Source organism: Spermophilus citellus (assembly GCF_964194105.1).
Source record: "Spermophilus citellus genome assembly, chromosome: 17".
In the NCBI taxonomy this organism is placed as follows: domain Eukaryota; kingdom Metazoa; phylum Chordata; class Mammalia; order Rodentia; family Sciuridae; genus Spermophilus; species Spermophilus citellus.
In genome coordinates, this window is record NC_138199.1 from 32,357,369 (window position 1) to 32,385,207 (window position 27,839).

General features: G+C 37.8%; 2 protein-coding genes across 2 annotated transcripts in view; one reads left to right on the top strand and one right to left on the bottom strand.

Annotated features, from left to right (window-relative positions):
* Window positions 1-1,242: 1,242 nt before the first annotated feature.
* LOC308635558 (ribonuclease SLFN12-like) lies at window positions 1,243-14,593 on the top strand (the record flags this gene model as incomplete). The annotated part of the gene is made up of 3 exons (XM_081269963.1): window positions 1,243-1,978; window positions 8,260-8,459; window positions 14,510-14,593. Exons 1-3 carry the CDS (start codon window positions 1,333-1,335, stop codon window positions 14,591-14,593), a joined length of 930 nt encoding a protein of 309 aa, XP_081126089.1. The 5' UTR covers window positions 1,243-1,332.
* A 1,753-nt stretch (window positions 14,594-16,346) lies between these two features.
* LOC308635559 (bifunctional 3'-5' exonuclease/ATP-dependent helicase WRN-like) overlaps window positions 16,347-27,839 on the bottom strand; it is a gene marked incomplete at both ends in the record, with an annotated part of 43,734 nt that continues 32,241 nt past the window's right edge. The window contains 2 exon segments of the mRNA XM_081269964.1: window positions 16,347-16,538; window positions 24,629-24,735. Coding sequence (XP_081126090.1) covers window positions 16,347-16,538; window positions 24,629-24,735 — 299 coding nt within the window.

Consider the following 27,839-nt stretch of genomic DNA (forward strand, 5'->3'; position numbering starts at 1 on the left):
AGTGTAAGGATTTTCCCTCATTGAAGATACTGTGGTTTTCTAATAGGAAAAGGACACAGTGACATGGCCCACTTTGCTTAAGAGCAAGGGCCAAATATTATGAATCACATTTATTATTGTTAACGGGAAGAAAAAAATAACGAACATGTCATATTGCTGATTGCCCCTAGAATTCCAAGTGACAATTTTCCCAAAGGACTTGCTACAATAGTCTGGTGTGGTGGCACATACCTGTCTCCCAGTGGCTCAGGAGGCTGAGGCAGGAAGGATCAAGGTTCAAAGCCAGCCTCAGCAACTTACTGAGGACCTAAGCAACTCAGTGAGACCCTGTCTGTAAATAAAATATGAAAAAGGCTGGGCATGTGGTTCAGGGGTTGAGCACTCCTGGGTTCTATCCCTGGTACCAAAACAAACACGCAAACAAACCCCAAAACTCCCTACGAAAGGAGATAAGGAAGGTAAACGCTGTAAAAGTTGAAATCGTTAAAATCACGATGGAAATTTGATACAATTGTATAATTAAAACTTGACTCAAGGACAAGGTCAAAAATGTAGATTCCCTTCTGGGGTTGATTAAGGAAAGAAGAGAAAACACAATCTATACAAAATGAATGATCAGAAAGAATGATATAAGCACAGAGTAAGGGAAGATTTAAGGAATTAGAAGAGCATGATGGAAATCTAAGGCAGCAAAATCAAAATACTAGTAAGAGTGTAAGTTGTGGGTCTTTTGTGATAATCTGCCCCCAAACATGTCACTTTCTAGCTGTGTACTTCCCAGTCCAGGGTGACTTCTACAAAGGGTTTCACTCTGTTTCCCTCAGAATTCAGAATTTGCTTACTCCTGCCTGGGTCCCATTCTAATGGCTCTGTCGGTTTTACAGGAAAGAATTTCAGCTTGGCAACCAAATGGCCACTGTGGACGTAAACATCAGAATTGATTTTGAAACTGATTATAATGAGCTGGTTTTAGATGTAGGAAAAGTCACTCTTGGAGAGAAGAATAGGAACAGTATGAAGAACAAACAAAGGAGGAAAATGCAGAAAGAGGCTGTCTCACGAGCCATGTGTGCTTTGCTGAATTCTGGAGGAGGAGTTATCAAGGCTGAAATCGAGAATACAGAGTATAAGTATAATGAAGACGGAATAGGAGAAGATTTGGAAATATCTTTCAGCGGTATGCTGCCTCATGTTTTAACTTACCTTGACTTCATGCAGAATGCTAACACATTTTTTATTTTTGTGAAATCCTGGAGCTTGGATAGCTCTGGTCAGCAGATTGTCACGTTGAGAACCAATCTGTATAGCAAAAATACAACATCTACAATTGTCATGGATGGTACCCATGCACTGGCTTTCCTCCAAGAGAAGAAAACTGGATCCAGATTATGTTCAACACCAAAAACGAATGCAATGAAGGTCCCTACTGATGTTCATGAAGAAAGTAGTGTGGTGGACTCACCTTCAGAGGTTTTTAGCAAGACAAAACTTACATACAGAAGTAAAGTCAACTTTTCTGAATCAACATTTGTTGCTACTAAATTAGTCCCAGATAGAAATGAGTTTGGAGAAAAAGAAAAAAGTAAAAGAGAAGATGTGTTGGAGTTCATGAAAGAAGAGGTACCTCAATATGTTTCCGCATTTGCAAATACTGATGGGGGATATTTGTTCTTTGGTATACATAGCAAAACAAAAGAAATAATTGGCTTTGAAGGACAGCCTTGGTATCTTTCTGAGATAGAAAAGACAATTAGGGAGCTTCCTGTCCATCATTTCTGTAAAGAGAAGAAGACGATTAATTACTCCTGCAAACTCATTGAAGTCCATGATGAAGAAAGACATCGTGGCTATGTCTGTGCACTCCATGTAGACAGATTTTGCTGTGCCGTATTTGTTGAGGAGCCTGATTCCTGGCATGTGAAAGGGAACCACGTGATGCGGTTTACCATGGAGGAATGGATCAAGTGCATGGTGGATGGTGAGGCTGGTTAAGGAAGGGGGATTAGCAATGAGCATACATTTGGCCAGGGTGGTTGGGAAGGTGTGACTGGAGCAAGATCAGTAGTCCTGAAATGTCAATGCTCAATTTAAGAGTCTCTAGTGGATCCCACCGGGAGTTCACCACCTCTTGTTTTCCTCTGCCCACTTAGAAGAGACATATTACAACTAGCCCCATGCTTTGGTCAGCTTTCCATCACAATGACAAATTTCTGAGATAATCAACTTAGGAATGGAAATGTTTCTCTTTTTTTTTCTTCTAATAATTTGGCTCACAGTTTTGGCGGTTCCAAAATGTTTGGGCTGCATTTCTTTTGGAAACAGCCCATTATGACAGGGAATGTGTGGTGGAAGAAAATTGCTCACGTGATGGCCAGGGAGTGAAGGTGAGGACAAAGACTGGTCAGGGGTTCTACAATTCCCATCAAGGGCAAAGGGAGTGAGGAGGAGGGATCAGGCTATCATAATCCACTTTAAGGGTCTTCTAAACTCCCACTTGAATTGCTTGTTAAGCTCTGATTACAGCACTTGGGGCTCTTTATGAGACTTCTACTAGGCCCCACCTTTAGATGGCTTCACCAACTCCCAATAGCACTTACTCTGGGAAGTAATCCTTTAACACAAGAATCTCTGGGTAACAGTTCAAGTTCAGTACCAAACCACCTGAAAGGTTCATGTCCATCTTAACAAAGCCAAATGCACCCACATTTTGTACACAAATCCCAAAGAGTCCCAAAGTTTTGACAGCTTTGGCACTGCTCAACAGTGTTAAGTTGTGTATGCTGAGACTCAAGGCAGTTCAGCTTTAGGATGCTATAAAAATTAAGTTATAACAGTATGTTACTTCCGATTTGAAATAGTAAGTAGGAGCAGGGTAAACATTCCCAGTTCAAAGGGGAGGAACAGGAAAATATCAAGGAGGTTTCTGACCAAAGCAAGACTGCAACCCAGCAGGGCATACACTAAATCCTACAGCTCCATGTTTGGCAGCTGGGCACACTGCCCCTGTGACTGTGCTGGTTGCAGGCTACCTGCTCACTCACTTGATAAGTCAGTCATAGAGATGTCACCTTTCTTTGTATTTGTTGATGTGACTGTTCAAACCCCCTTGCAGAAGCCAGCTCTGTCTTGATGTGTGCCATCGAAACACATTCTGTGTTTATCAAAATACTTTGATGTTTTTGCCATTAATTCTGTCAAATTCATAATCTTCAGAATTTGAGTAGACTTTTATTGATGAAATAGGCGCTCCTGTACAGGAAAGTCAGAGCAAACTAATTCAGTTTAGTTGAAGCAAGTTATGTTGTCTATATATGTCCTGGGTGGCCTAGCTTGAGATGTAGCTCCCAACGTGGCTGTATTCAGTTACTGAAAAATCACAATAGTCCCCTACATCTCTCATTACTTTTTTTTGTTGTTGATGATGGGTAACTGACTTATTTCCTGGGTTCTGCCTTAAAAACAGTGTCATCTTGAATATTCATGTGTAGTCTGGTGCATGGGTGAAAGTTTCTCTTGGAAGCACACTTAGTAGTGGAATTGCTGGTTCAGGAGGTGTGAGAATATTCAAGTCATAGGAAAATGCTGATATTTTTTTCAGATTAGACAGGTCATTTTACTCCCATCAGGAATATATTAGAAATTCCACATTTCCTCCAATTGTCAGACTTCTCTTCGTTTTTCTGCCTCTCTTCTTGTCTTTGTCTGTCCCATCAATGGGTACAAGATAGTATCTTTGTGGCATGCGCTTTCCTGTTTATTAATTTGGTTGATTATATCTTAACGTTATTGGTTCAAAGTACTTTACCTTTTATGCCGTGCCTGTTCTGTCTTTGTCTATATTCCGATTAGACTTTGTCTTTTTCTTTTTGCTTTGTTAGACTACCTTACAGACTGTAGAATCAATCACCTTGTCGTCACAGGTGTTACAGATTGTGGATATCTTCTCCAAGTTTCTGCTTGGCATTTTCTCTTTTCTTAAGGCCTATTCTGATAAGTAGTAGTTTGAAATTTTAAGAGAGTCAAAACTTACCAGTTAAAAATTTGAAGTTTGGTGCTCTTTGTGCCTTATGTGAGAGATGCTCCTCTACTCTAAGGTACTATAATGTTTCCTTTCGTTGTTTCTGGATGCTTCAGTTTTGCTCTGAGTGTTTTACTTTTAAATATTTAATTCATTTCAGTAGACACTGACTCAGAGTGTTATTTCCTCTTGTTCCATGTGAAGAGCCATTTTCCCACCCTCACCACTGATCTGCCAAACCGTCTCCAGTGTATTTCTGCATACATCTATGGGTAGCTGTGGTTGTAGAATTTCTTTATGTTTGGTCAGTGTGTTTCTTCCTACAGAATTGTGATGTTAAACTGAATATAAATATCTGAAAGAGTAAGTCTCTTTTTTCTCTTTCTTTAAAAATATATGGACAGTTTCAGTCCTTTAACCTTTCATAAATTTTAGAATCTACTTAAGCACCATAGAAATGCCTTTCTGGATGTTTATTGCAGTTACATTAAATATATAGATAAATTTAGGAAGGAATGACACATTTCTTTCTATCAACTGGTCTTTTTATCCTTGAACATAGGAAGTCTGTTCATGTATTTCTATCTTTTTTTAAAAAAATTCATTGTACATGCTTTATCAAAATGGTACTTGTATTTACAGTATCTGCAGAAAGAGTCCCTTGCAAGGTACACTCACACACCCAGACACACACACACAGACATCCACACCATAACCCTGCTCCCACACTAGTGAGATGTGAGGGTCAGACTCCTGAAATTAGGCCGCTGTTGGGGGATAAGAGTTTTTGATTTGTTTTTATTTATTTATTTATTTATTTTGGAAAGAGAATAGCACGGGAAGAATGTATTTGGCCATGACATTGCTAACTAAGTTTGGGTATATTAACATATATGTCAGTTAACACTAACTATTCCTTTTGCATTCTATATACACAGAATGACTTCAAGGTTTTGTGATCAACAGAATATTCCAACTTCAGTATCAATGCTGCTTGTAGTGACTTCTGAATTCATGTGAAGGCTTACCCTAATAATAATTCAAGTCTATGGACATGAAATAAGGCACAATAAATATTGATTTGACCTAGAGGAAGGAAGGAAAGGAGTAAAACTGGTTTCAAATGATCTCAATTGGGAAACTACTTTGACTTGAACTCACTTAAATCCATTCTAAGTTCCTAAGATTTCTTAGAAATGTTTTTTTTTCTTTTCCCTGACAAAGACCCCAAAAGAAAAGTTTGGGAATTCACATTTCCATGTTTCAGTAGCTTAAACTACTCAACCTCCTCCCCTGCTCAGGTCTCCTCCCTCCTCAGTGCTCAAAAATGCAGAGTAGCAAATACACATCCAGTTGTCTTTGATATCTTAAAAAAGGGGGAGGGGAAGGAAGGAAAAGTAGGAAAGAAGGGAAGATGAGAAGAAGGGAGGAAGGGAGGAAGGGGAATGGGGGAAGAGAGGAAGATAAAAGAGAAAGGGAAAAAGCTAAAAGTAACCTCATGACTTTCTTGCAGTTTAAGAAATCCCCTTTTCCTCCTTTTCAGTACGATGAAGCCACCCCAGACATTACAAACAACTGCAACAAATGAGTCTGGCAGCATAAAAAATGCCTAGTGTTCAAGTCTTCATGGTGAGACCCATACATCTTGTACACAGTCTGTCAAATGTTTTTCGCAGCAGGTGAATCAAACCCAAAGACACTGGACAGTCTGTGAAAGGGGGTGAGAACTGCAGTTCTGAAGGCCCCTGACTTTGGTTGTTTACAGAGTTCAATCCTGTTTATTGTGATCCTTGGTACCTTCTTCATCTGTATATCCTGAAGGTTCTTCCCCTGGTTTTAGGAATCTGCCTACATAATCATATTTTTTCTTTCAACTGCATTTCCCATTCTCAAACACTCTCCATTTGCACTGCATTCAAGTCTGAGAGATCATCATATTCATCTCTAAATGCATCCTTATCTAGGCAAAATGTTGCCAGTCTTCTGGAGGCATCCCTACCAGCAAATATTCCATATGCACCCGCTGGGCCCTACAACTTGCAGCATTTGGTCACAGCGAAGACTTTCCTATTGACCTCAAGCAGGATGCACAGCTTGAGCGACCCATCTGACTGGCGGAGCTACTCCAGGCTGCAGGGAGGAGCTACTCCATGTGCTGCAGGGAGGGCCCGGGCTCTCCTTCCCCGCCCTGGCCCCTCCTCCCGCCCCATTCTCCAACACTCAGGGTCACTTGGCCAGTGAGCCACATCCCCAGCCCTACATTAGAGCAGATTATGCTAAGCGAAGCTAGCCAATCCTTAAAAAACAAATGCCAAATGACTTCTTTGATATAAGGGGAGTAACCAAGGACAGGGTAGGGACGAAAAGCTTGAGAAGAAGATTAACATTAAACAGGGATGAGAGGTGGGAGGGAAAGGGAGAGAGAAGGGAAATTGCATGGAAATGGAAGGTGATCCTCAGGGTTATACAAAATTACATATAAGAGGAAATGAGGGGTAAGAGAAGAATAATACAAGTGGAAGAAATGATTTACAGTAGAGGGGGTAGAGAGAGAAGAGGGGAGGGGAGGGGAGGGGAGTGGAGGGGGGATAGTAGAGAATAGGATAGACAGCAGAATACATCAGACACTAGAATGGCAATATGTAAATCAATGGAAGTGTAACTGATGTGATACAGCAATTTGTATACGGGGTAAAAATGGGAGTTCATAACCCACTTGAATCAAATTGTGAAATATGATATATTAAGAACTATGTAATGTTTTGAACGACCAACAATAAAAAAAAGAAAAAATAGAGACAGGGTCTCACTGAGTTGCTAAGCAACTTGCCTTTGCTGAGGCTGGCTTTGAACTTGCGATCCTCCTGCCTCATCCTCTGGAGTCACTGGGATTATAGGCGTGCGCCATTGTGCCCAGCAGTATTTGTTCTTTTTAAAATATTGGATAGAATTCTTGTGTTTGTGACTGGTGTCTTTCATCAACTTCAGGAAAATCATTGCTGTTTATCTCTTCAGATCATTCTTTTGTCTTTTTCTCTCCTCTTGTGACTCGGGCTGTGTTAGGCCTTTGGAGTGCCTCTGACATGGCTCCTGTGTTCTGATTTTCCATTCTTTTTCTTTGTGTCAGTTGGAACTTTTTGCTACCTTGTATCATGTCAGTTAATCTTGGTTTCTGCTGTTGGTCTGCTCTCACACGTAGTAACAAGGCCCTCAATATCAGATACTGCCTTTTAGAGTGATAGGATGTTGACACGACTTTTATCAATTGATTTCAAATTTATAAGCCTGTAAGAATCAGGAAATTTTTGTCTTTTCATTTCTTCTTCATTTGGGGGTAGATTTTAATTACAGTTGGCACTCAGCAGTCTTTTCCTTTTCTCATTTCTTTTTTTACATGGTTGTTTAATTGTTGTTTTTTTTTTTTTTGCATATTGTCTGACTTTATCATGTTTCCTAATTTCTTATTATATCAGGGATTATAGAGAAACTTTGAAAGAGGTTCTATCCTTTCGTATAGGGTTGTACTTTCTTCTGGCAGGTAGATGGGCGTCAGTGATTGTCTTGCTCTAATTGTAGTTTAGTTTTATGCTTTTCTAGCTCAGATTTTGCTCTTACTACTAGCTGAGGCTGTTCTGGAGTCTAAGCTTAAGTCAGGGCCTCCTCTTTGCTGGGTCTTTAATTCTTGCCTGTGTCTGCTCAGCTCAGGAGGCTGGTGACATTTTAGTCCAGTTCCTCAGGCTCCCGGTTCCTGCTTTCTACTGGGTTCCCAGCCTCTCATCCTGGATCAGTCAGTGAGTTGAGGGGAATTTGTAAGTTGACTTAGGCTCTTCCTCTGCAGTTTCATCCTTTCTGAGATTTTCTTCTCAAATTCTAGCCCCTCTAGGATTTGGACCCCTTCCTTTCTCCTCATCCCAGTGGCCTATTGACTGCTGTCTGGGCTCTAGTGACCCATGCTACGGCCCAGAAAATATCTGAGGGAGAAGCAGGCTGGAGTGTGCAGCGGCTTCCTGTGCCCCTATCACACGTGTTGGCCTTTTCGTCCTGCTTGTCCCACTGGCCCTCCAGTTCCAGACGCCACGGTTGGCTCTGTTTTGTACAGCCTTCGTAGCTGTTTCGGGTGGGAGGGTTGGTGCTACAGTAGACACAGTTTCCATGGCATGCTCCCAGGGTTTTCTTCTTTATTTTTTGTTATCATTATTTCCATATTGAGTGCTTACAGAAAAAGATGAGATCTATTCCAGAAAGCCTCTGCCGGGAACTCTTCTTCAAGAGGAAGCACTTGAACAATGAACAGAATGACATGGACTTCGATGACCACTGTCCGCTGCTCTTCTCTAATAGCTGGTCTTTGGATCTGCACCTGCCAAAGAATGAGGAAGTCACCTGTGATGTGCTTCTGATTTCCCAGGAAAATCCACCAGTCCTGGACACTTTCCTCAGGGTAGTTGAGAATTTAGAAGATGATTCCCCTCTTTCTCAGGGAACTAGAGATAAGCTTAAAGGCTATTCTTCCCAAACTGTCCAAACTTTAAAGCAGAACTGGCAAAACTTGGTGGTTTCCCTATGAAACTCACCATCATGAGGAAGATATTCTGCTTGAGTCTTTTTTTGTTTCAATTACTTTTAGTTATACATAGCAATATAATATATTTGGGCAGAATATATATACATAGAATGTAACTTATTCTATTTAGGTTCCCACTCTTGTGGTTGTGCATAATGTAGAGCTACCCTAGCCATGTATTCAAATACCAGGTTAGGAAAGTTATGACCAATTAATTTTACTGTCTTTCCTATTCCCCCATTCCCTTCCCTTAATTTCCATTTATCTAATCCAATGGACTTTATTCTTTCCCTCCTCACCCTCCCTTGTTGTGATTCAGCATCCACAAATCAGAGAGAACATTCGGATATTGTTTTTTTTTTTTTTTGGGGATTGGGTTATTTCACTTATTGGCTTATTTCACATAATATTTTCCAGTTCCTTCCATTTACCAGCAAATGCCATTATTTCATTCTTCTTTAAGGCTGAGTAATATTCCACTGTGTATATGTCCTACATTTTCTTTTTCTATTCATCTGTTGAAGGACACCTCAGTTGTTTCCATAGCTTGGCTATTGTGAATTGAGCTGCTATAAACATGGATGTGGCTTAGTCACTGTAGTATGTTTTTAAGTCCCTTGGGTATAGACTGAGGAGGAGTGGGATAACAAGGTCAAATAGTGGTTCTATTCCAAGTTTTCTGAGGAATCTCCATACTGCTTTCCATAGTGGTTGCATCATACCTTTCTCTCCACATCCTTGCCAACATTTATTGTTACTTGTATTCTTGATAATTGCCATTGTGACTGGAGTGAGATGAAATCTCAGTATAGTTTTGATTCACACTTATGTAATTGCTAGAGATGTTGAATATTTTTTCTTATATTTGTTGACCAGTTGTATTTCTTTTTCTGTGAAGTGTTTAGTTCCTTTGCCCATTTGTTGATTGAATTACTTTTTCCCCTGGTGTTATCTGTGTGAGTCTTGATGCCAAAATAATCTCCTTTATGATTCAAGATTGAAACTATCATACCTACTGGCTTACAATCTTTGAAGCCACGAGAGACCAGCTGAAGCCATATTTGTAGTCTGAAGGAGCTTGGTTCTCTGAGGGAGCTGCATGCCCTTGGGATTTTCAAATGTCTACCAGATAATAAATATAGATTGTTTTTAGTAAAATGCCATACAGATGTTAAAAACTTGGTGTTTTAGTCAACTTTTGTGTCACTGTGATAAAATTACCCAACAAGAGCAACTTAGAAGAGGAGAAGTTTATTTGGGGCTCGGGGTCTTGGAGGTCTCAGTCCATAGACATCTGACCCCATTACTCCGGGCCCAAGATGAGGTAGCATATCATGGGAGAATGTCTCAGTAGAGTGAAGCTGTTCAGCTTATGACAGATTCAGGAAGCAGAGAGAGAGATAGAGGAGAGGGTAAGGGAATGTGGGGAAGATGCACCCTTCCAAGTCAGGTACCCAGTTACCAACTTCCTTCAGCCACCGACAGTCACCTCCCAGTGTCATTCACATGAGGAGGGACTGGTTAGGCCACAGCTCTCCCTGATCAATCACTTTACCTCTGAGTATTACTGCATTGGCACAAGAACTTTTGTGGGATACATCACATCCAAACCATAACATTCTGTACCTGACCCCCAACGCTCATGTCCATCTCACAGTGCAAAATTCATTTAATTTATTTCCAAGAGTTTCCCTTTCTTAACATTGTAAGAATCACCCCAAAGTCCAAGTCCAAAGTCTCATCTGAAAACTCTTGGTTGTGAGGCCCTGTAAAATCAAAAGCAAGTCACAATCTCTAATATACAATGGCACAGAGTAAACACTGTGACTCCAAAGGGGGAAATAGGCACAGAGAAATAAGGGGCCAAAGAAAGACCAAAATCCAGCTGAGTTCCTGGAACTCCATCCCTGATGGCTCATCTAGATACAAGGCTGTGCCATGTGCTCTCCCAAGGGCTTGGGCAGCCCTCCCTCTTTGGTCTTCATGTTGCTCTCTCAGTCTCTCACAATCCAATCACTTTACCTCTGAATGTTCCTGAATTAAGACAGGAGGTTTTGTGGGAAACCTTACATACAAACTATAACACTTGACAAAGCCTTACCTGGATAATGGAAGGTGGACTGGGCTACAAAGATATTTTTCATTATAAACATGATGCTGTTCTCTAATTTTCAAAAATGTTTCTTTGAGATGCTACAGGTTAAGCAGCTTCACCTGATGTTGGAGAACTTCAGTTTAGCTTCTATTCACTTCTTCCTGAAGAGCCTTAACATATGTTGCTTAAGAGCAATTAGAAAAATTAATTAGTTACCTCTTCTGTGCACAAATTTTATTTACTCTTTTCTTGTTCATGGATGGACTTTGTTTCATTTTAAAATCAAGACAGTTTGCTGTTCCTTTAACAGAAATGAAAAACTGCCCAGGATCCAGTCAGACAATCTTTGTGATTTTGAAAAGAACATCCTTGATGAAGGCCATAATTTCCCCAATGGGAATGAAAAGAAGAGAAATGTCATTACCCCCAAGAAAAACCCCAGGAATTCTTTAGGTCTGCTCACTTGGAGGAACTGCAGCTATCCTAATCACTCACGTAGCCCCTGTAAATACTCACGAGAAAGGTTGTTTTTCTACAAACAGTTCTGAATAGGAATCTGAGTTGAGCAAGTCCTGGAAAACCTCTCTCGCTCATTTCTGGAGGAAAGTATCTGAGACAGAGGTAGAAAGCCTCACAGATATGGAGAGTTTTCGTAAGAAGAGGAGCACCAGGGTTTGGCGTTTCTCCCTCATCAAAGATGAGCTGAGGACTAACATGAAGCCAAGGGAGCCACATATCCCCTGGCTGGGGTGTTCTGAGTCCACGTCCAGGAGGCTCAGTGGGACCTTGGAACAGAGAATAGAGCTGGGAGCCCCACAAGGCGCAGTTGAGAGGAGAAGACCAAAGCCCTCAGAATTCCGAGAAGAAGTAAACGTTACACAGACCAAATTTACAAGCCTCGTTGCCATTTGAATGTAAAAGAAACCTATGCTGATCATTATCCTGAAAGACATAGTCCCAGACTCCGTCATTGCAAATGTTTAAATCCCCAAAGATCAAAATGCCGAGTCTGGAACACTTGAATTCTAAAATCTCCCAAATCATAATCCTCAAAGGCTCAAATCTCCAATGGTGAAATTCTAAAAAGTTCCAATTCCCAAAACCACAAGCCCCATGAAAAAAAAGAGGCCATTTAGAGGGACAGGAAGCTGAATTCTGGGGAAGAGATTGGCCACATCCCAATCTGTGTGTCAAGGCAACAGGGACAACTTCAATGTAAATGTGTCATGGTGTGCACTGACGTTCCCTCCTGCTGATAAAACTCCAGGAGCTTGTGATGAGCTCAAGTCATGATTGCCTGAAGGAGCCAGCGAGGTTACTGACTAGTGTAACATGGTTACCGGCGCCGTCTGATAAGGTGACACTATACTATCAGGTTGCTGTTCAGTCACTGTATTGTTTCTGCCAAATCCATGGTCTGCACGGGAGTGCATGTGGGATTGGTTTCCACATACTAAAAATGGCTCTTTTAACTTCATATATTGAACACATTAAATGAGAGACCTGACAGTAGAATATGACATTCATATGTCCCATGTATGTCCCAATACATATAAGGGTCAGGTAATTAACATAAGCACTGTTATAGGCTCATTTTCAATCAAATAGTTTATTTACCTGAGATCTTTCTAGTCATTAATTATCAGAAAAGTTTTAAATATTTCAAATAAGAACTTGAGGTGCAAGAGTAATTCCTTACATGTTTTCCGCTTCCTGGGGCTCAGTGAATTTCATTTTAGTTGGCACACTCTGTTCTCTATGGGATAAGAGAAGAGCAGCCTCATTCCTTTCACCAGATATGTAGGATACCAGTCATTAAAAGATGGGTCAGGGGGCTGGGATTGTGGCTCAGCCGTAGAGCGCTTGTTTAGCATGGGTGGGACCCAGGTTCAATCCTCAGCACCACATAAAATAAATAAATAAATAAAGGTATTGTGATTAAAAAAAAGATGAGTCAGAGGAATTTCTATTAAATTGTCGTAAATTATGAAAACTTTCATCTCCCTTTTAAATGTAATGTGTGAGTCATACAAAATAATGCCAATGCATTGCTTAAACTTTCTCTAATGTTTTCAATTCTAGTGGCACCAGGATGTTTGCAATATACTGCTGAATTCCTCCAAAAGGAGGTGTCCTCACAACATGAAAGACTGGAGGGATTAATAAATTAGCAACACATCATTTCTCCTAGGAATTCTTATCTTCTCTAGAAGCTGGGCTGTGGACCTGGATTTGCAAGAGAAGCAGGAAGTCATCTGTGATACTCTGCCAATCACACTGAACAGCCTGCCATCAGGTACACTGTTTTAGGGGAGCAGGATGCAGAGCAGAGAGACTATGACACTCGCGTGCCTTTACTTTGAAGCAGAAGCTGGTGAACATGGGGGCTACCTCAGGAAGGTGTGTGTGGTGATCAAGGCCCTCTGCCTGAGTCCCCAGAGCAATGCAGAGTCCATGGAGGGGTCAGGCTCTGGTAGGTTACCCTGCTCCTATGACCTTGCGGACACCCAGCAAATGAAAACCTTGCTGCTGGTCCTCGTGATTGTCTTGCTCAGCTGCAGATCTTTTCTTGCGTGACCAGATTGGCTGTGAGATGTTAAATTTGCTCACAGCCCAATAGTATGAGATATTATCAACACACCTCTGCAAGAAGAGACACTGCTTTGTCTTTAGCCTGCCTGGCGCAGGCAGTAGAATCATGGCCATGAAGATCATAGAGAAGATCAGAAACATGTTTCACTTGTGAGGCAAATAGAATTCTCTAAGTTTGTGAAAACCAGCCTCTGAGTAACCACAACCCCAGCCCCTCAGTTGGGTTATCTTGAAGGGCAAACTTTCCAAGTAGAAAACCCTTGATATTTGTTCTTTGGAAGACTAATTTCTACCACTGATTTAAAATATTGAACAATATATTAGCAAAAAGAATAAAGCTCACCAGAAAATTATGGCCGTGAAACAGGAATGTTGCTGCATACCAGTTGAACATGAAATTCAAAAGTTAATGTGGAGGGTCATGGCTCCATGGTAGGGTGCTTGCCTAGCACGTGTGAGGCACTGGGTTCAATCATCAGCACTGTATAAAAATATATAAAATAGAAGTCTTTTGTCCATCTACAACTGAAAAAATTTTCAAAAAATTTAATACAGAGTAGTTGCAACTACAAAGAATGTCAAAACCAAGAGGTAAAGGAATCTAGATGTGTTATTATCCAACAAAAAGAGAATGTGAAACATCCACCAACCCAATCGAGAAAGGAAGCACACACAATCTGAGAAGTGAAGACCAGATTATGAAATGCACACGGGATATTATGCACAACAGAAAGCAGAATAATAAGCCTAAAATATTAATACGGAAAGCCAAAAGTGTAAACAGTAACAAGAATTAGATTTCTAAAAAGTAGCAAGGAGAACTAAAATAGAGAACTAAAACCGATCAAAAGTTTAAAATTATAATTCCATAAAATGTGTCTGAAATGAAAAAACACTGGAGTCTGCATACCATAGAGGCCTATACTGTGTCTGGCAAATTCACACCAGACAGTCAACACTGAGACAGAATCCCAAACACTTGTTGGGCTGTGAAAATAGAGTCCATTGACAGCCACACAAGTGACTCAGTGATTTATGAGAAAAGGAGAACCAGGTTGGCCTTGGCCTTCTGTGCACAATGATCCATACTAGAAAACAGCAGAGATGCAGCAACAAGAGAGACCTGGAAAGCAAGTTGTGAGCCATGGGTTTGTGAGCCAATGCCATTATGCACAGCACATGCATATGTAGGAACTCAGGGACTATTAATATCCTGACCTCTTCCTGATGGACTTCTTAGAGCATGAGCTTCATGCAACCAAACATTGGTTGTAGGATGTTGGCAAAAGAATTATCAATGAACACCGACTATGATGAACTGTAGATGTGAGATTAAAAACAAAGTTGGGGACGAGGAGGACAAAATAATATGTACATTGCACCTACCATGGCAATACATAGAATGTATTACCCAAGGAGAGAAACCACATCCAAACCAAGTACCACGTTGTGTCTACAATACTGTCTCCTTTAGGACCTAATCATGCTCAAATACATTGTAAATTTTAACTGATGTCATGGTGGATTTTTGTTTGTTCTTGTTTTGTTTTGTTTTCAATAGGATCAAATTCTGGTCAAAGGTGCATGAGTAGAGTGATGTGTTTAACACTTAGTTGGGAGTCCTCAAGATGTGTGTCTTGATGGTCTTGTTTTTTAGAGAAATGGCACTCAGATAGAGCTCTAAGAACTCAAAAAATTAAACAACAAGAAAACAAATAACCCAATCAACAAATGGGCCAAGGATCTGAACAGACACTTCTCAGAGGAGGATATACAATCAATCAACAAATACACGAAAAAATGCTCACCATCTCTAGCAATCAGAGAAATGCAAATTAAAACCACTCTAAGATACCATGTCACTCCAGTAAGAATGGCAGCCATTAAGAAGTCAAACAATAACAAGTGCTGGCGAGGATGTGGGGAAAAGGGTACACTTGTACATTGCTGGTGGGACTGCAAATTGGTTCAGCCAATTTGGAAAACAATATGGAGATTCCTTGGAAAGCTGGGAATGGAACCACCATTTGACCCAGCTATTCCCCTTCTCAGACTATACCCAAAAGACCTAACTAAAAAGAGCATACAACAGGGACACAGCTAAATCAATGTTCATAGCAGCACAATTCACAATAGCTAGACTGTGGAACCAACCCAGATGCCCTTCAATAGATGAATGGATAAAAAAAATGTGGCATTTATGCACAATGGAATATTACTCAGCACTAAAAAACAACAAAATCATGGCATTTGCAGGGAAATGGATGGCATTAGAGCAGATTATGCTAAGTGAAGCTAGCCAATCCCTAAAAAACAAATGCCAAATGTCTTCTTTCATATAAGGGGGGGGGGCGACTCAAAACAGAGCAGGGAGGAAGAGCATGAGAAGAAGATTACCATTAAATAGGGACAAGAGGTGCGCGGGAATGGGAGAGAGAAGGGGAATTGCATGGAAGATGATAGGAGACCCTCATTGTTATGCAAAATTACATATAAGATGGTGTGAGGGGGAAGAAAAAAGAGAGAGAAAAAAACATGTCACAGTAGATTGGGTAGAAAGAGAAGAGGGAAGGGGAGGGGAGGGGGATAGGAAGGGCAGCACAATACAATAGACACTAGTATGGCCCTATGTATAAACGTGGCTGTATAACACATGTGATCCTGCAATCTGTACACGTGGAAAAATAAGATTGAGATCACATACCCCATTTGAATCAAATGTATGATGCGTCAAGATCATTGTAATGTTTTGAGCAACTAATAAAAAAAATTAAAAAAAAATTGAGGAAAAAAATGTTACCCCTGCCCAAAAAAGCAAAGAGAATGATAAAGATTACAAATACTCCTATTCAAGCATCAACAGGGAATAAAAATAACAGAAGAATTAGTCCCTAACTTCAAAAATATACTTTTTCTCAAGTTCCTGAACTGATTATGTAATACCACACTTAACTTGAACCACAGCTAGGTAAAATCTGAAATAAGTCAAACATGTATTAGAAAGAAATAGTAAAAAAATAAATAAATTTTTCTATAAAAAAAGAAATAGCTACAAAAATCCATCAACCATTAAATCCTTACCTTGTCTTTTTAACAAGAAATGGCTTTAGAGCTTGAAGAATGTTCCCTGTTTTCCGTCCAACATCTAAATATAGATTTGGTCGATCAAAACTAGTACAGGTAATCTGAGGATTGTTCAGTTTTAAGCAACGTACAATGTCTTCCCGGATTGAAGAACTTGCCGTTGCAGTGAGGGCAAAGATTGGAACCTGAGTGAATAAACATGATTTTTTAAAAAGGTTCACTAATTCTGAATATTTCTACTGCCTTCTTACAAAAAGAGTGTTACAGGAGGTACACTGTCAAAAATACCTTAAAATTACACTTTTTAATAAAAGAAAAAGAAGTCCTTAACTGTTTTTCAGTCTTCTAAACATAACATTGCTTCTTAAAAAAAACAGAAATCATTTATAAGCACTAAATACACTTTTCTTTGTTTTATTAAATTAAATGTATTTATTAGCTCGCTATCTTTCCAGTTATTATTTTGAACTATTACATCTATAAATAGTACCCATATAAGTAAGGGTGCATTACTTACTTTTTTTTTTTTTTTGGAAAATCTAACTGTATAAATCAATGAGGTGTTTTCTGTGGGTTTTTTTGTTTTGTTTTTTTTTTTTTTTTGGCAGATTGGTGTTTTAGTGTTTTGTTTTGTTTTTTTGTCTCTCGTGAAATATATCACTTTACAGCTTTTCATATCTAAAAGCAAAGCTTCCCCTGACCTGGATAACCTCTTTCCAGTCTTACTAAAGTGAATCAATGGCATGGTATATATAATATTAAATGTGTATTATTAATTGCTTCCTAAAGCAATGAAACCATACTCTATTTTCAGTCTAGCAAAGACTCTGAATTATATAATCAACCAAAAAGGAACATAGCAGGCATGAGGAAAAACATACAATCTTTCAGAAATTCAAAGGCACGATAACAAAATATCTCCCATAAAACTACACTTCATATTTTTGTTCCTATTATATAAGGGAATCATACTCAATTATGCTATATTTCACAATCAGGAAAATAAATGGGTTACATCTTAAGGTTGTTCCTAAATAATTAGCTGTTCCATTACCAGAATACAATTTTCCTAAAAATACGTTTTGGCTTATTACAGACAGAGGAAACAATGTCTCAATAAAATGGTTTTTTTTTTTTTTTGGATATACTGTAGCTATCTCACAAACCAGCTTAAATAATTATCTTTTGTATGTAAAAATTTCCATACAATTTACCAATTCGAAAAGAAGTGTAGAGTCTGACTCAAAATTAAAACAAGATACAAATTACAAACTTTTTTGTTACATTTGCAATTAATATAGATTTACTGAATTAAAAACTATCTCATCTTGGGAGGTTTTATGAATGAAAAAAAAATAAAACCAACATGACCAATTAATTGCATCATTTTTATATTCTCTATCCTTAAATTCTGTAAAACTTTTTAAAAACTTAACCCCAAAACTAATTTAATTTATCTCTGGCTTCCAATCAGACTCTTCTCTGAATTTTGAATGCCTCCATAAGGAAGTAGAGATAAATGGGCTAATTTAAAGAAGTTAATTTCTCTAACCAAGCCTTAATATAGATACATTTCTGTGTTAATATATAGGTACTAACAAATATATGGCTGAGAATAGGGAAGTTGAAAAATTAGAGTTTTGGGCTGGGGTTGTGGCTGAGTGATAGAGTGCTTGCCTAGCATGTGTGAGTCACTGTGTTTGATTCTCAGCACTGCATATAAATGAATGAATAAAATAAAGGTCCATCAATGTCTAAATAAAATATTTTTTTAAAAATAGAAATTACTAGGACATACACATTCTCACCCTGACAATAAAGCATTTCCCTTAAGTGCTTCAGTCAACTTATTTATAAATGCACTAATAAATACTTGTTTATCTGCATATGCAGATTAAAAAGGGAAGTTTTTTAGGATACAGCTCATAAGAAGAGAGGGTTAGGGCTGGGATTATAGTTCAGTGGTAGAGCACTTGCCTCACATGCATGAGGCCCTGTGTTCAATCCTCAGTACCACATAAAAATAAATAAATAAAAATAAAAGGGGAAGGAAGGGACCATTAAAAAAAAAGAGAGTGGGGGGCTGGATATGTTTCTAAGAGAGATAATGTATCAGTAGACAGAAAATGCATTTACAAAAATATGGAAATTAAATGTCACATCTCCAAAAAGTTAATGGAAACATCAGGCAAAAGAGCAGCACAGCAGTGAAACAAACCTAGCTTGGAATCAACTACTTGGTTTAATGTCTACCTTTAGCTGTGTGTTTATCTCTCTGAGCTTTGGTTTTGTCCTATAAAAAATGGCTACAATAACAGAACCAGTATCATCGAGTTCTTATGAACATTAAATGAGACAAAATATATAAAATGCCAAATATACAGGACAGCATAGAACACTCAAAAGTTTTCAACTGTAACACCATTGTTACTGCAACAATTAAAAAGGTTTCTGTATGGAAATTTCACAGATATGGGCAGTAGCCCCAGATTTGCCACTGGCTTTGGCAAAGTGGGCTGTTAGACCCCTGAAATTTAAAAATCCCCATTTGCTTAGAAATTCCCAATTCCAGTGACCAGCTAACAGTGAAATGATTATAATATAAATAGTTACTCTTTTGCCTCCAACATTCTAAAAGTCACAGTTAAGAATGTTGCTTGTGGGCTGGGGTTGTGGCTCAGTGTAGAGTGTTTGCCTAGCACGCATGAGGCACTGGATTCAATTCTCAGCATCACATGAAAAATGAAGTTATTAAAAAAGGGAATGCTGCTCCTGCAACTAGAAAATAAAGTAACATAATAAAATTGAAGAAACAATAAAGATTCACTTCAAAAGTAAATAGAACCTATTCTTAGAATTCTGTTTTGGGTACTTTATGATGCTACGATTTTACAAAGAAGGTTGGGGATGTAGCTCAGTGGTAGAGTACTTGCCTAGCATGTCACTAGTGAGGCCATGGGTTCAACCCCAGGTACCACACATAATTTATAAGCAAACTAAAAAATAATATACAGGCAGGTTATGAGAAGGGTGATCATACATGCTCATTTTACTGGGCTACTCTAGGTTTATATTTGCAGTCACAGCATAATTAAGAATTTGAACCCTTAAATTTTCAGAAGCAAACTGGATAGATGCTAAATTATACTGCCACCTAGTTGTAATAAGTTACTAAGTCTTAAAATTAATTATTTGAGTTTATTAAATCTAGGTTTCAGGCATCAATTTTTGCCAAAACAAGCAACAAAATATAAAATAATCGTGTGATTTTATAAATCTAAGTAGATATTTAGCATATATTTCCACAGTGCAACACCCAAAGATTTAGAAAACTATAACTATTCCATTTGCTTCTAAATTTGGGTCATGTTTATTTTAACTCTATATTCTAGAATACACAGAGAATTTATTCCTTCATTTCAAATGGTTACTGAGTGTCTGCTGCATGCTTATCTTTTTTCCAATAGGTACTAGGAAGAAAGTAACACAAAGGACCAATATGTCTCATGGATTTCACAGTTCCCCCATTAATGTTACAGAATTTTAAGACTTCTGTAGAGATTTATGCCTGGCTGCTCTTTCTCAAGGCTCCTTTTAATAATTACTTCCAAATAGAAATCTTTGTGCCAAATGGCTTAGTGATATTTTTGCTATTTTTTAGACTTACTGAAATAATACAATAAGAAATCCAGGTTTATAACAGGTGTCCTAGTGACACTGGAATTAAAAAAACAGCACCAAGAACAATGAGAAAAATGATTGGGCTACAACCACCAGGTGGCATTTCTCACCAGTTAGCTAATACAGAGGATTCTTGAAAACACCAACAGAACAACATTTTCTCAGCCACTGCTTGACAAACACCCTGTCCCAGAGGTTCAACAGAAGGAACATGCAATGTTTAAATCATCCCAAGAAATGCAAATGATACAGTGATGTCAATAGCTAGACATAATAAAAGATTTAATTCCACCGGAAAAGTGTTTAAGAACTACATAAAATATTTAAAATTCCTTTTAAACAATCTTTCCAGTATCAAAGGCCTGGGAAAAGATTACAGAAAGCAATCTTCCTAGTTTCCAAAAGGTTGCTTTAAACCATTCTAAATTAATGAAAATAAGTTCTCTAGGGCACTTTGCCTGTGGGATTTCACCATCAAATCCCTTCTCTATCTATTACATGTACTATTAACACTATCACAATTAATCTTTCTGTATTATTTGTACCAGTCCACATACTTTATATTGTTAGGTATTATTCATTTGTGTGTGAGTATATGTGTGTGTGTGTGTGTGTGTGTGTGATGTTTCTGCGTCAAACTCAAAGTCTCATGCATGCTAGTACTGATTTTATTTTTATAGGTATGAATCTAAATTCTTTTACTATCTGAAAGCAGAAACTATGTTTTATGCCTCTTCCAAATCATTTACTATAGAAATTAGCAGAGTCCTTTGGTGTAACTATTTATTACCCAACTCTTTCACAGCTATCTGTGTAGGAGAGTTACTGATTATCAGCTTTCTGATCAGAATTCATTCATTCAATCACCCAATTATTTACTGAGCATCTACCATGATCCAGGTACTGTTACAGATTTTTTAACCAATCAAAAATCCCTCCTCACAAAAAAATATTCTAGTAGGTGCTCACAGAAAACAGACAAAATATAGGAAGTTTAAAAAATAGAGATAATAATAGAGATAAACACTATTTCTAAAAATAGCAAAGATATCTGAGGAAGATTTAATGTTGGGGAAGGAGGATTAATGTGATATTTCAAATATGGTAGCCCAAGAGACCTAAATGAGATGGCAATATTTCAGTGAATATCTGACCGAAATAAGGGAGCATAAATTAACTGGGTGAAAAGTATTCAGGAAGAAGGAATATCAGAGGCAAAGCTCAGATGCAGAAGTAAGGTAGGATAGAAGAAACTCACCAGGCTGATGCCAAACCACCTACACAGGCACTTCCAGTGTTCTGTATTTACAAAGTTTCCTTTGTGCCTCTTCTTTTCTTTTTTCTTGTTGGTACTAGGACTTGAACTCAGGGCATTTACCACTGAGCACACCCCCAACACCAGCCCTTTCATTTTTTATTTTGAGACAGGGTGTCACTAAGTTGCCAAAGCTGCCCTGAAACTTGTGATCCTACTATCTCAGCCTCCTGAGTTGCTGGGATTATAAGCATGTGCCACCACACCCAGCCTACCTTGGGTTATTGTAATTATTACACCTCAGCCTATTTCCTTTGTGCCTCTTTTGATGTACCCTGAATGCCGCAGCCCATCTGGCTGGGCAAAATAACCGGGGGCTGACGAACAACTTGTGTAGGTTGATACAGCAGGAGTGGGAGCGTTTATTGTAGGACAACAGAGGTATTTATACATTTTGCACAGCTTATCTTAATAAGCATAAACTAGATACATCAGTCAACCAATAAGGAATCTCCACACTTAATGGCTTGCTTTTGTTACTTCTCAAACCACTCCCTCTGGCATTTTGCCAGGCACCATCCAGACTTGTTTACTAACTCTAATATTCCCCTGGCAAAATGCCAGGGGTTATTTTGACTTGTTTAGAGACTCTAACACCTGAAATTTCCTTCCTTTCTGTGGCATAAGTCAAGAACCTGCCAGGGCCAAACTGAGATTCCTTCTCTCTAAAAGGGGACCTCCTCAGACCCTTGTCCAGTAATGTATGTATGACTGTATATGTAAAGCCCTAGGAAGGTGGAGTGGCTGGAATGCAGTGAATGAAGAGGCTTTTAGGACAGGATAAGGTCAAAGCAAAACTGGAAGACTAGATCATATAAGACTCAGTAAGACATGGTATCAATGTCTGCATGCCACTACCAGAGGGTTTGGAGGGGAATATATCAGACATATTTAAAAAGTATTAGTTCAAATGTTGTACTTAAATAGATAAGAGAAGGGGAAAAGTGAAACAGGAGATTACTGTAACAGTGCAGGTGAAAGCTGGAGATTTGTACCAGGGAAATGGCAGGGATCAACTGATTAGATCCTAAAGACCTCACAAGATTTCCTTACTGTTTAAATGTACTGTAGAGAGTGAGACAAAGAGTAGAGTTGAATGAAATTCTAAAAATTTTGACCTCAACACCAGAAGGATGAAGCTGTTATTAAATAAGATTTTGGAGATTCTTGGGAAGGGAAGGTCTAGAGTGGTGAGACTATCAAGAAGTCATTCTGAAACAGTTTGAGATACCTATTAGACATCTAAGTAGAAAAATCTTCAGAAGGTAACTATATATCTACATGAGTGTTTATATGTGTATGTATACCACATACACACAAGTATACACACATATATACATATTCTATAAATATTCTTTGGAATATTATATTTATATTCTATAAAATGTAACAAAAAATAATGATAATACCAAGTGCTGGCATGGAGGCAGAGAAACTGAATCACTCACATTTTGCTAATATTAGTCCAAGGCTGTAATATAAACCTGGAGGTTCTCAGGATATAGATAGTATTAAAACTATATGTTGGGCCAGGCATGGTGGGGTGCATGATTATAATCCCTGAGATTCAGGAGGCTGAGGCAAAAGGATTTCAAGTTCAAGGCCAACCTTGACAACTTAGCAAGACTCTATTTAAAAACAGAAAAATAGAAAGGGCTGGGAATGTAGCTCAATGGTAGAACAACCCTGGGTTCAATGCCTAGCATGGGGCAGGAGGCATGGGGGATGGGGGGAGACAAGGGCTGGGGAATATAAACTCTGTTAGAGTGCATGCCTAGCCTACAGCAGTCCCTGGTTCAATTCCTAGTACTGCAAAAAGAAAAAGCCCTATCTGTTAGATAAGATGATAAGGAATTTGAGTACCAAAGAATAAGTCCAAGGACTAAGGTTTCAAGCTTGCCAACATTAAAAGGATAAAGAGATGAGAAGGAACAAAGGAGACTAAGGCAAAACCAAGGAAGAACACCAGGATAGTATGCTGTTCTGTGACAAGAACTGTTTCAAGAAACAGTATAAAGACACTCAACAGAAGAAGGACAGCCTTTTCAACAAATGGTCTGGAGCATTATAAGGGAAAACAATGAACCTCAACCTAAACTTCACACCTATATAATTGAACTCAAAATGGATCACAGACCTAAATGTAAAAAATAAAATTATAAAGTTAAGGAAAAACAACTATATAAGTCCAGTACATCGATACTGTATATGCTATTGCTGGTTTGTCATTTAGTAGCTATCTTGGTTATGAGACCAACAGTCAAGATATGGCAATACTTGCAATGGAGTTTTACTCAGCCATAAAGAGGAATGAAATAATGGCATTTGCCAGTAAACAGATGGAAAGGAGAAAAAAATCATGCTAAGTGAAATAAGCCAGACTCAGAATATCAAAGGTCAAATGTTTTCTCATATGCAAAAACTAAAACAAAATAAGGGAAAGAAGGCAGTCGGGGAGGGGATCAGATATCACAAAACCTAGGGAATAGCAATGGAGTTAAAAGAATAAAATGGAGGGAAGAAGGGAAGGAAGAAGATAAATGGGATGAATCTAACAAAATCATGTTATATTCATGTATCAATATACCAAAGAGAATTTCGCATTTATGTATATATAGAAGAAAGGAAATTTAATAGAGTAGAGGAGAGAAAATCAGGGAAGGAGGAGGATTGGAAAAGAAGGGGATGAAGCTTGAAATTGAATTCCTTGCATGTATGATTTTGTCAAAATGAACGTAATTACTATGTATTATTATGATGCTTTAATAAAAAATTAAAAATAAAAATTATATGGCAGTGCTTATATTCAAATAGCACTTATATTACTTAGTTACTGCTCCAGAAAGCAAGAGTACTAGTACTGGCAATTTTATTACAGAATACTGTTATAATTATTCTCTTTTACTATTAGTTATGTTTGTTAATCTCCTACTATGCCTAATTTATAAATATATAGGGTTTAGTACTATATGCTGCTTCGGGTATTATACCACTGGGGCTCTTGGAACATATACCCTATCAATAAGGGGGGAGTACTGTAACTATTATCTGATTCTTTCAGAAAAGGTTTGCCAAGCCTTATTCTATGGTATTTCTCCATATATTATAGACCAACCTTATAAAGAAGCCAAGGTTAGAATTTTTTAAAACCTTTCCCCTGATTACATCATCCGTTTGCCCTTTGATAAAGAAGTCTTCAGCTTTTTGGCCATTCCCCAGATCTGAATGCTCCACTTGGTGGAAATGTCATTAAAAAACATTAGACTTGGCAAAGCTTACCGTTGGGAGTGTTGCCTTTAGAGAGCTCAACATCTTGAATGAACTTCTAAAATCATGCCCCCACTCAGAAATACAATGAGCCTCATCCACAGCAATAAGTGTGTTACCTACAAAACAAAAAAACAAAAATGAGAAAAATAAAAGTTCAAAAAGAAAAAAAAATTCATCTAAATCAACATCGTTTTTTTCACTTAAGACTATATAAATATTACCCCAAAAACCCAAAATAACCGAAATCAAAATATTTGTTTCATACGAAAACATAAGTATAAATAATACCAAATAACATAAAAAGAACACTATTAGAAAAAGGAGAAGGAAAGAAATGTGGATAAAAGGCATTAGGATAGGGCTGGGGCAGTAGCTCAGCGGCAGAGCGCTTGCTTTGCACACGTAAGGCACTGGGTTCGATCCTTAGCACCACATAAAAGTAGACAAATAAAATAAAGGTATTGTCCATTTACAACTACAAAAAAATTTTTTAAAGGCATTAGGATAAAAAAAAGAAAGAAAAAGTATGCATTAAATCAAATAACATATTTATTAAATTTCAGCTTTTATTGTTATTCCTTGGGAAAATGAATGACTTAAACTATCACTTATGAACCATCTCACAACCATGTTTTTTAAAAGTGGCCTGTTCTATTTTTCTGAGGCAACACCTTAAATCTTATCTCATGGATTAGCTCTCAAAAGAAACAGAAAGAGTATATTTCCACCGAGATAAAGTGCATCAGTATCCAAAATTGATCACATATCATATTGCAGAAAGTTTCTCTAATACGTCATAGAAGACAAGATGAAATCCACATTGTCTAATGTAAAAGGGTATGGGAAGAACTAAATCTCATTACATACAAAGCAGGTAAGAAAAAATATAATTTGGTCCCCCCCGCCTCCCAGCATTCTCTCTACTCTTCCCACACTATAGACATACACTAAAACAGAGTTGATAGTGTGTAGTATTACATGTCACTGCAAAACCATCCAATAAAATGTCTTCAGACATTTCAAAGTAATGACTAATATTGGTTTTGCCCTCAATTTCGAAGTTAAAGACAAAGTTAACTTCCCTTTATGGGAGTACTAATAATGTTCTGCCAGGGTGGTGATTAAAAATATGTGCTCTGGAATCAGACTGCATAGATGTAAAATGTGGATCCACCACTTACCATGTGTATTTCCTTGAACAAGTTACTCAAGCTTTCCAAGTCTTGGTTTCCTTACGAATAAACTGTGGATAGTAATAGTACCTAACATTTCTTATAACTCTAAAGATTAAATAAAATCATTAACATAAAAGGCTAAAATAGGGCCTGATGCAAAAAAAAGAGTTTAATAAAAAACTGTTGTTATTTTAGTTATTATATTATATGTCCATTTTAATCTAAATCCTTTTCTAGGAATAAAAAGTGAAATATTAACAAGAAACACTGATCTCAAAGAGTTCACAATTCTAAAAAGGGAAATGGACATAAAAATAAACAATGGCAATTCTTTGAGATTGTACTAGCTATGATAATCTGAACAGAGCATGAAAGAAAAAGAAAGCAAATAAGCAAAGTAGGTTGATTAGCAAATTCTTTGGTCACCAATTGAACATAACTTGCCTATATTCATATATAAATACACCACCAGTGAAACTCAACATCATCTACAACCACAAGAATGGGATCCTAATTAGAATAAGTTATACTCCATGTATGCATAATGTCAAAATATACCGTCATGCATATCTAAAAATAATAAATAATTAAAAAAAATAAAAAAGAGTGGGCATGGTGGCTCACACCTGTAATCCCAGCAGCTCCAGAGGCTGAGGCAGGAGGATCGCGAGTTCAAAGACAGCCTGAGCAATGGCATGGTGCTAAGCAACTCAGTGAGACTCTATCTCTAAATAAAATACAAAACAGGGCTGGGAATATGGCTCAGTGGTTGAGTGCCCCTAAGTTCAATCCCTGGTGCCAAAAAAAAAAAAATGCAAAAAAATTCTCTGGTTACTGACTGGGAAATTTTCAGTGTTACCACTATACTTATTTTGGCTTTAGAAACTAAATCAACCAGACTTTAAATAGGTTAAAACAAAGACGATGTCCTCCTGTATTTTAAAAGTTTTAGTTGCAGTATTGATAAAGTAGCTTATAGTGGAGTTGAACCTTGTACATTACAGTTTAGGCAAACTTTATCAACATACACTTTATTTTATTTTTGATGTTTTTGGTGCCAGGGATTGAACCCAGGGATGCTTAACTACATCCCCAACTGTTTTATACTTTACTTAGAGACAGGGTCTCACTAAGTTGCTATGGCTAGCTTTGAACTCACAATCCTTCTGCCTTGGCCTCCTGAGTCACTGGGACTACAGGCATGAACCACCACACGCAGCTAAAATACACTTTAAATGTACAAGTTCAAGTGTCTTGCCAGGACCTAGACATATTTCATTTTGGCCTACTGGCCTTTTAAGCCTTATTTCCAAAGTTAAAAGACAATTTACAAGTATGGTTGGTAAGGATTCTCCACACACAAGCATACTTGCTATTTGTTATAAATTTAGACTACTTAAATAATTTAACATTTACCTAAAACTGATAAATCTGATTAGCTAAATGTCAGATTACTGTATATATAACATAACACACTGAGTATGTTAATTTTTGCAAGCATTTCACAATTTCCTACAAACAAAAGCCAAAGGAAAATATTTCAAAAAAACTCATTTAATTTGTCCCTTTTAATTCAACACTGAGTCACTCAAAAAAACCATTTTCATCCTTCATAAGCAAAATGTTCTATGCTCTACTCTAATGAATGAGGGTTCATAATTTATACATTACAAAAACTAGGAATTTACAACTCTTAATTAAATAAATATTTACTTAAATAATTAAACTATTAATTCATTGTAACAGTATCACACATATAAAACGAATATTAAACTGGAACAAAAATATCCAGACCACTATGGACACAGATACTAACTTCTGCAATAAAACCAAGAAACATATGAAGTAGCTAAGCTTAACCCAAAGTGAAATATTAACAAGAAATTTCATACAACCTAAAAGAAGATATTTCAAATTCACATTAAAGGCAAAAATAGAATATACCAATAAGGGAGCTTAACAGATGATGGGTATACTCTTTGGTAATATATTTAACTCAAATATTAATATCTATTCTCATTCTTGGTCTTATCACATACTAAAAG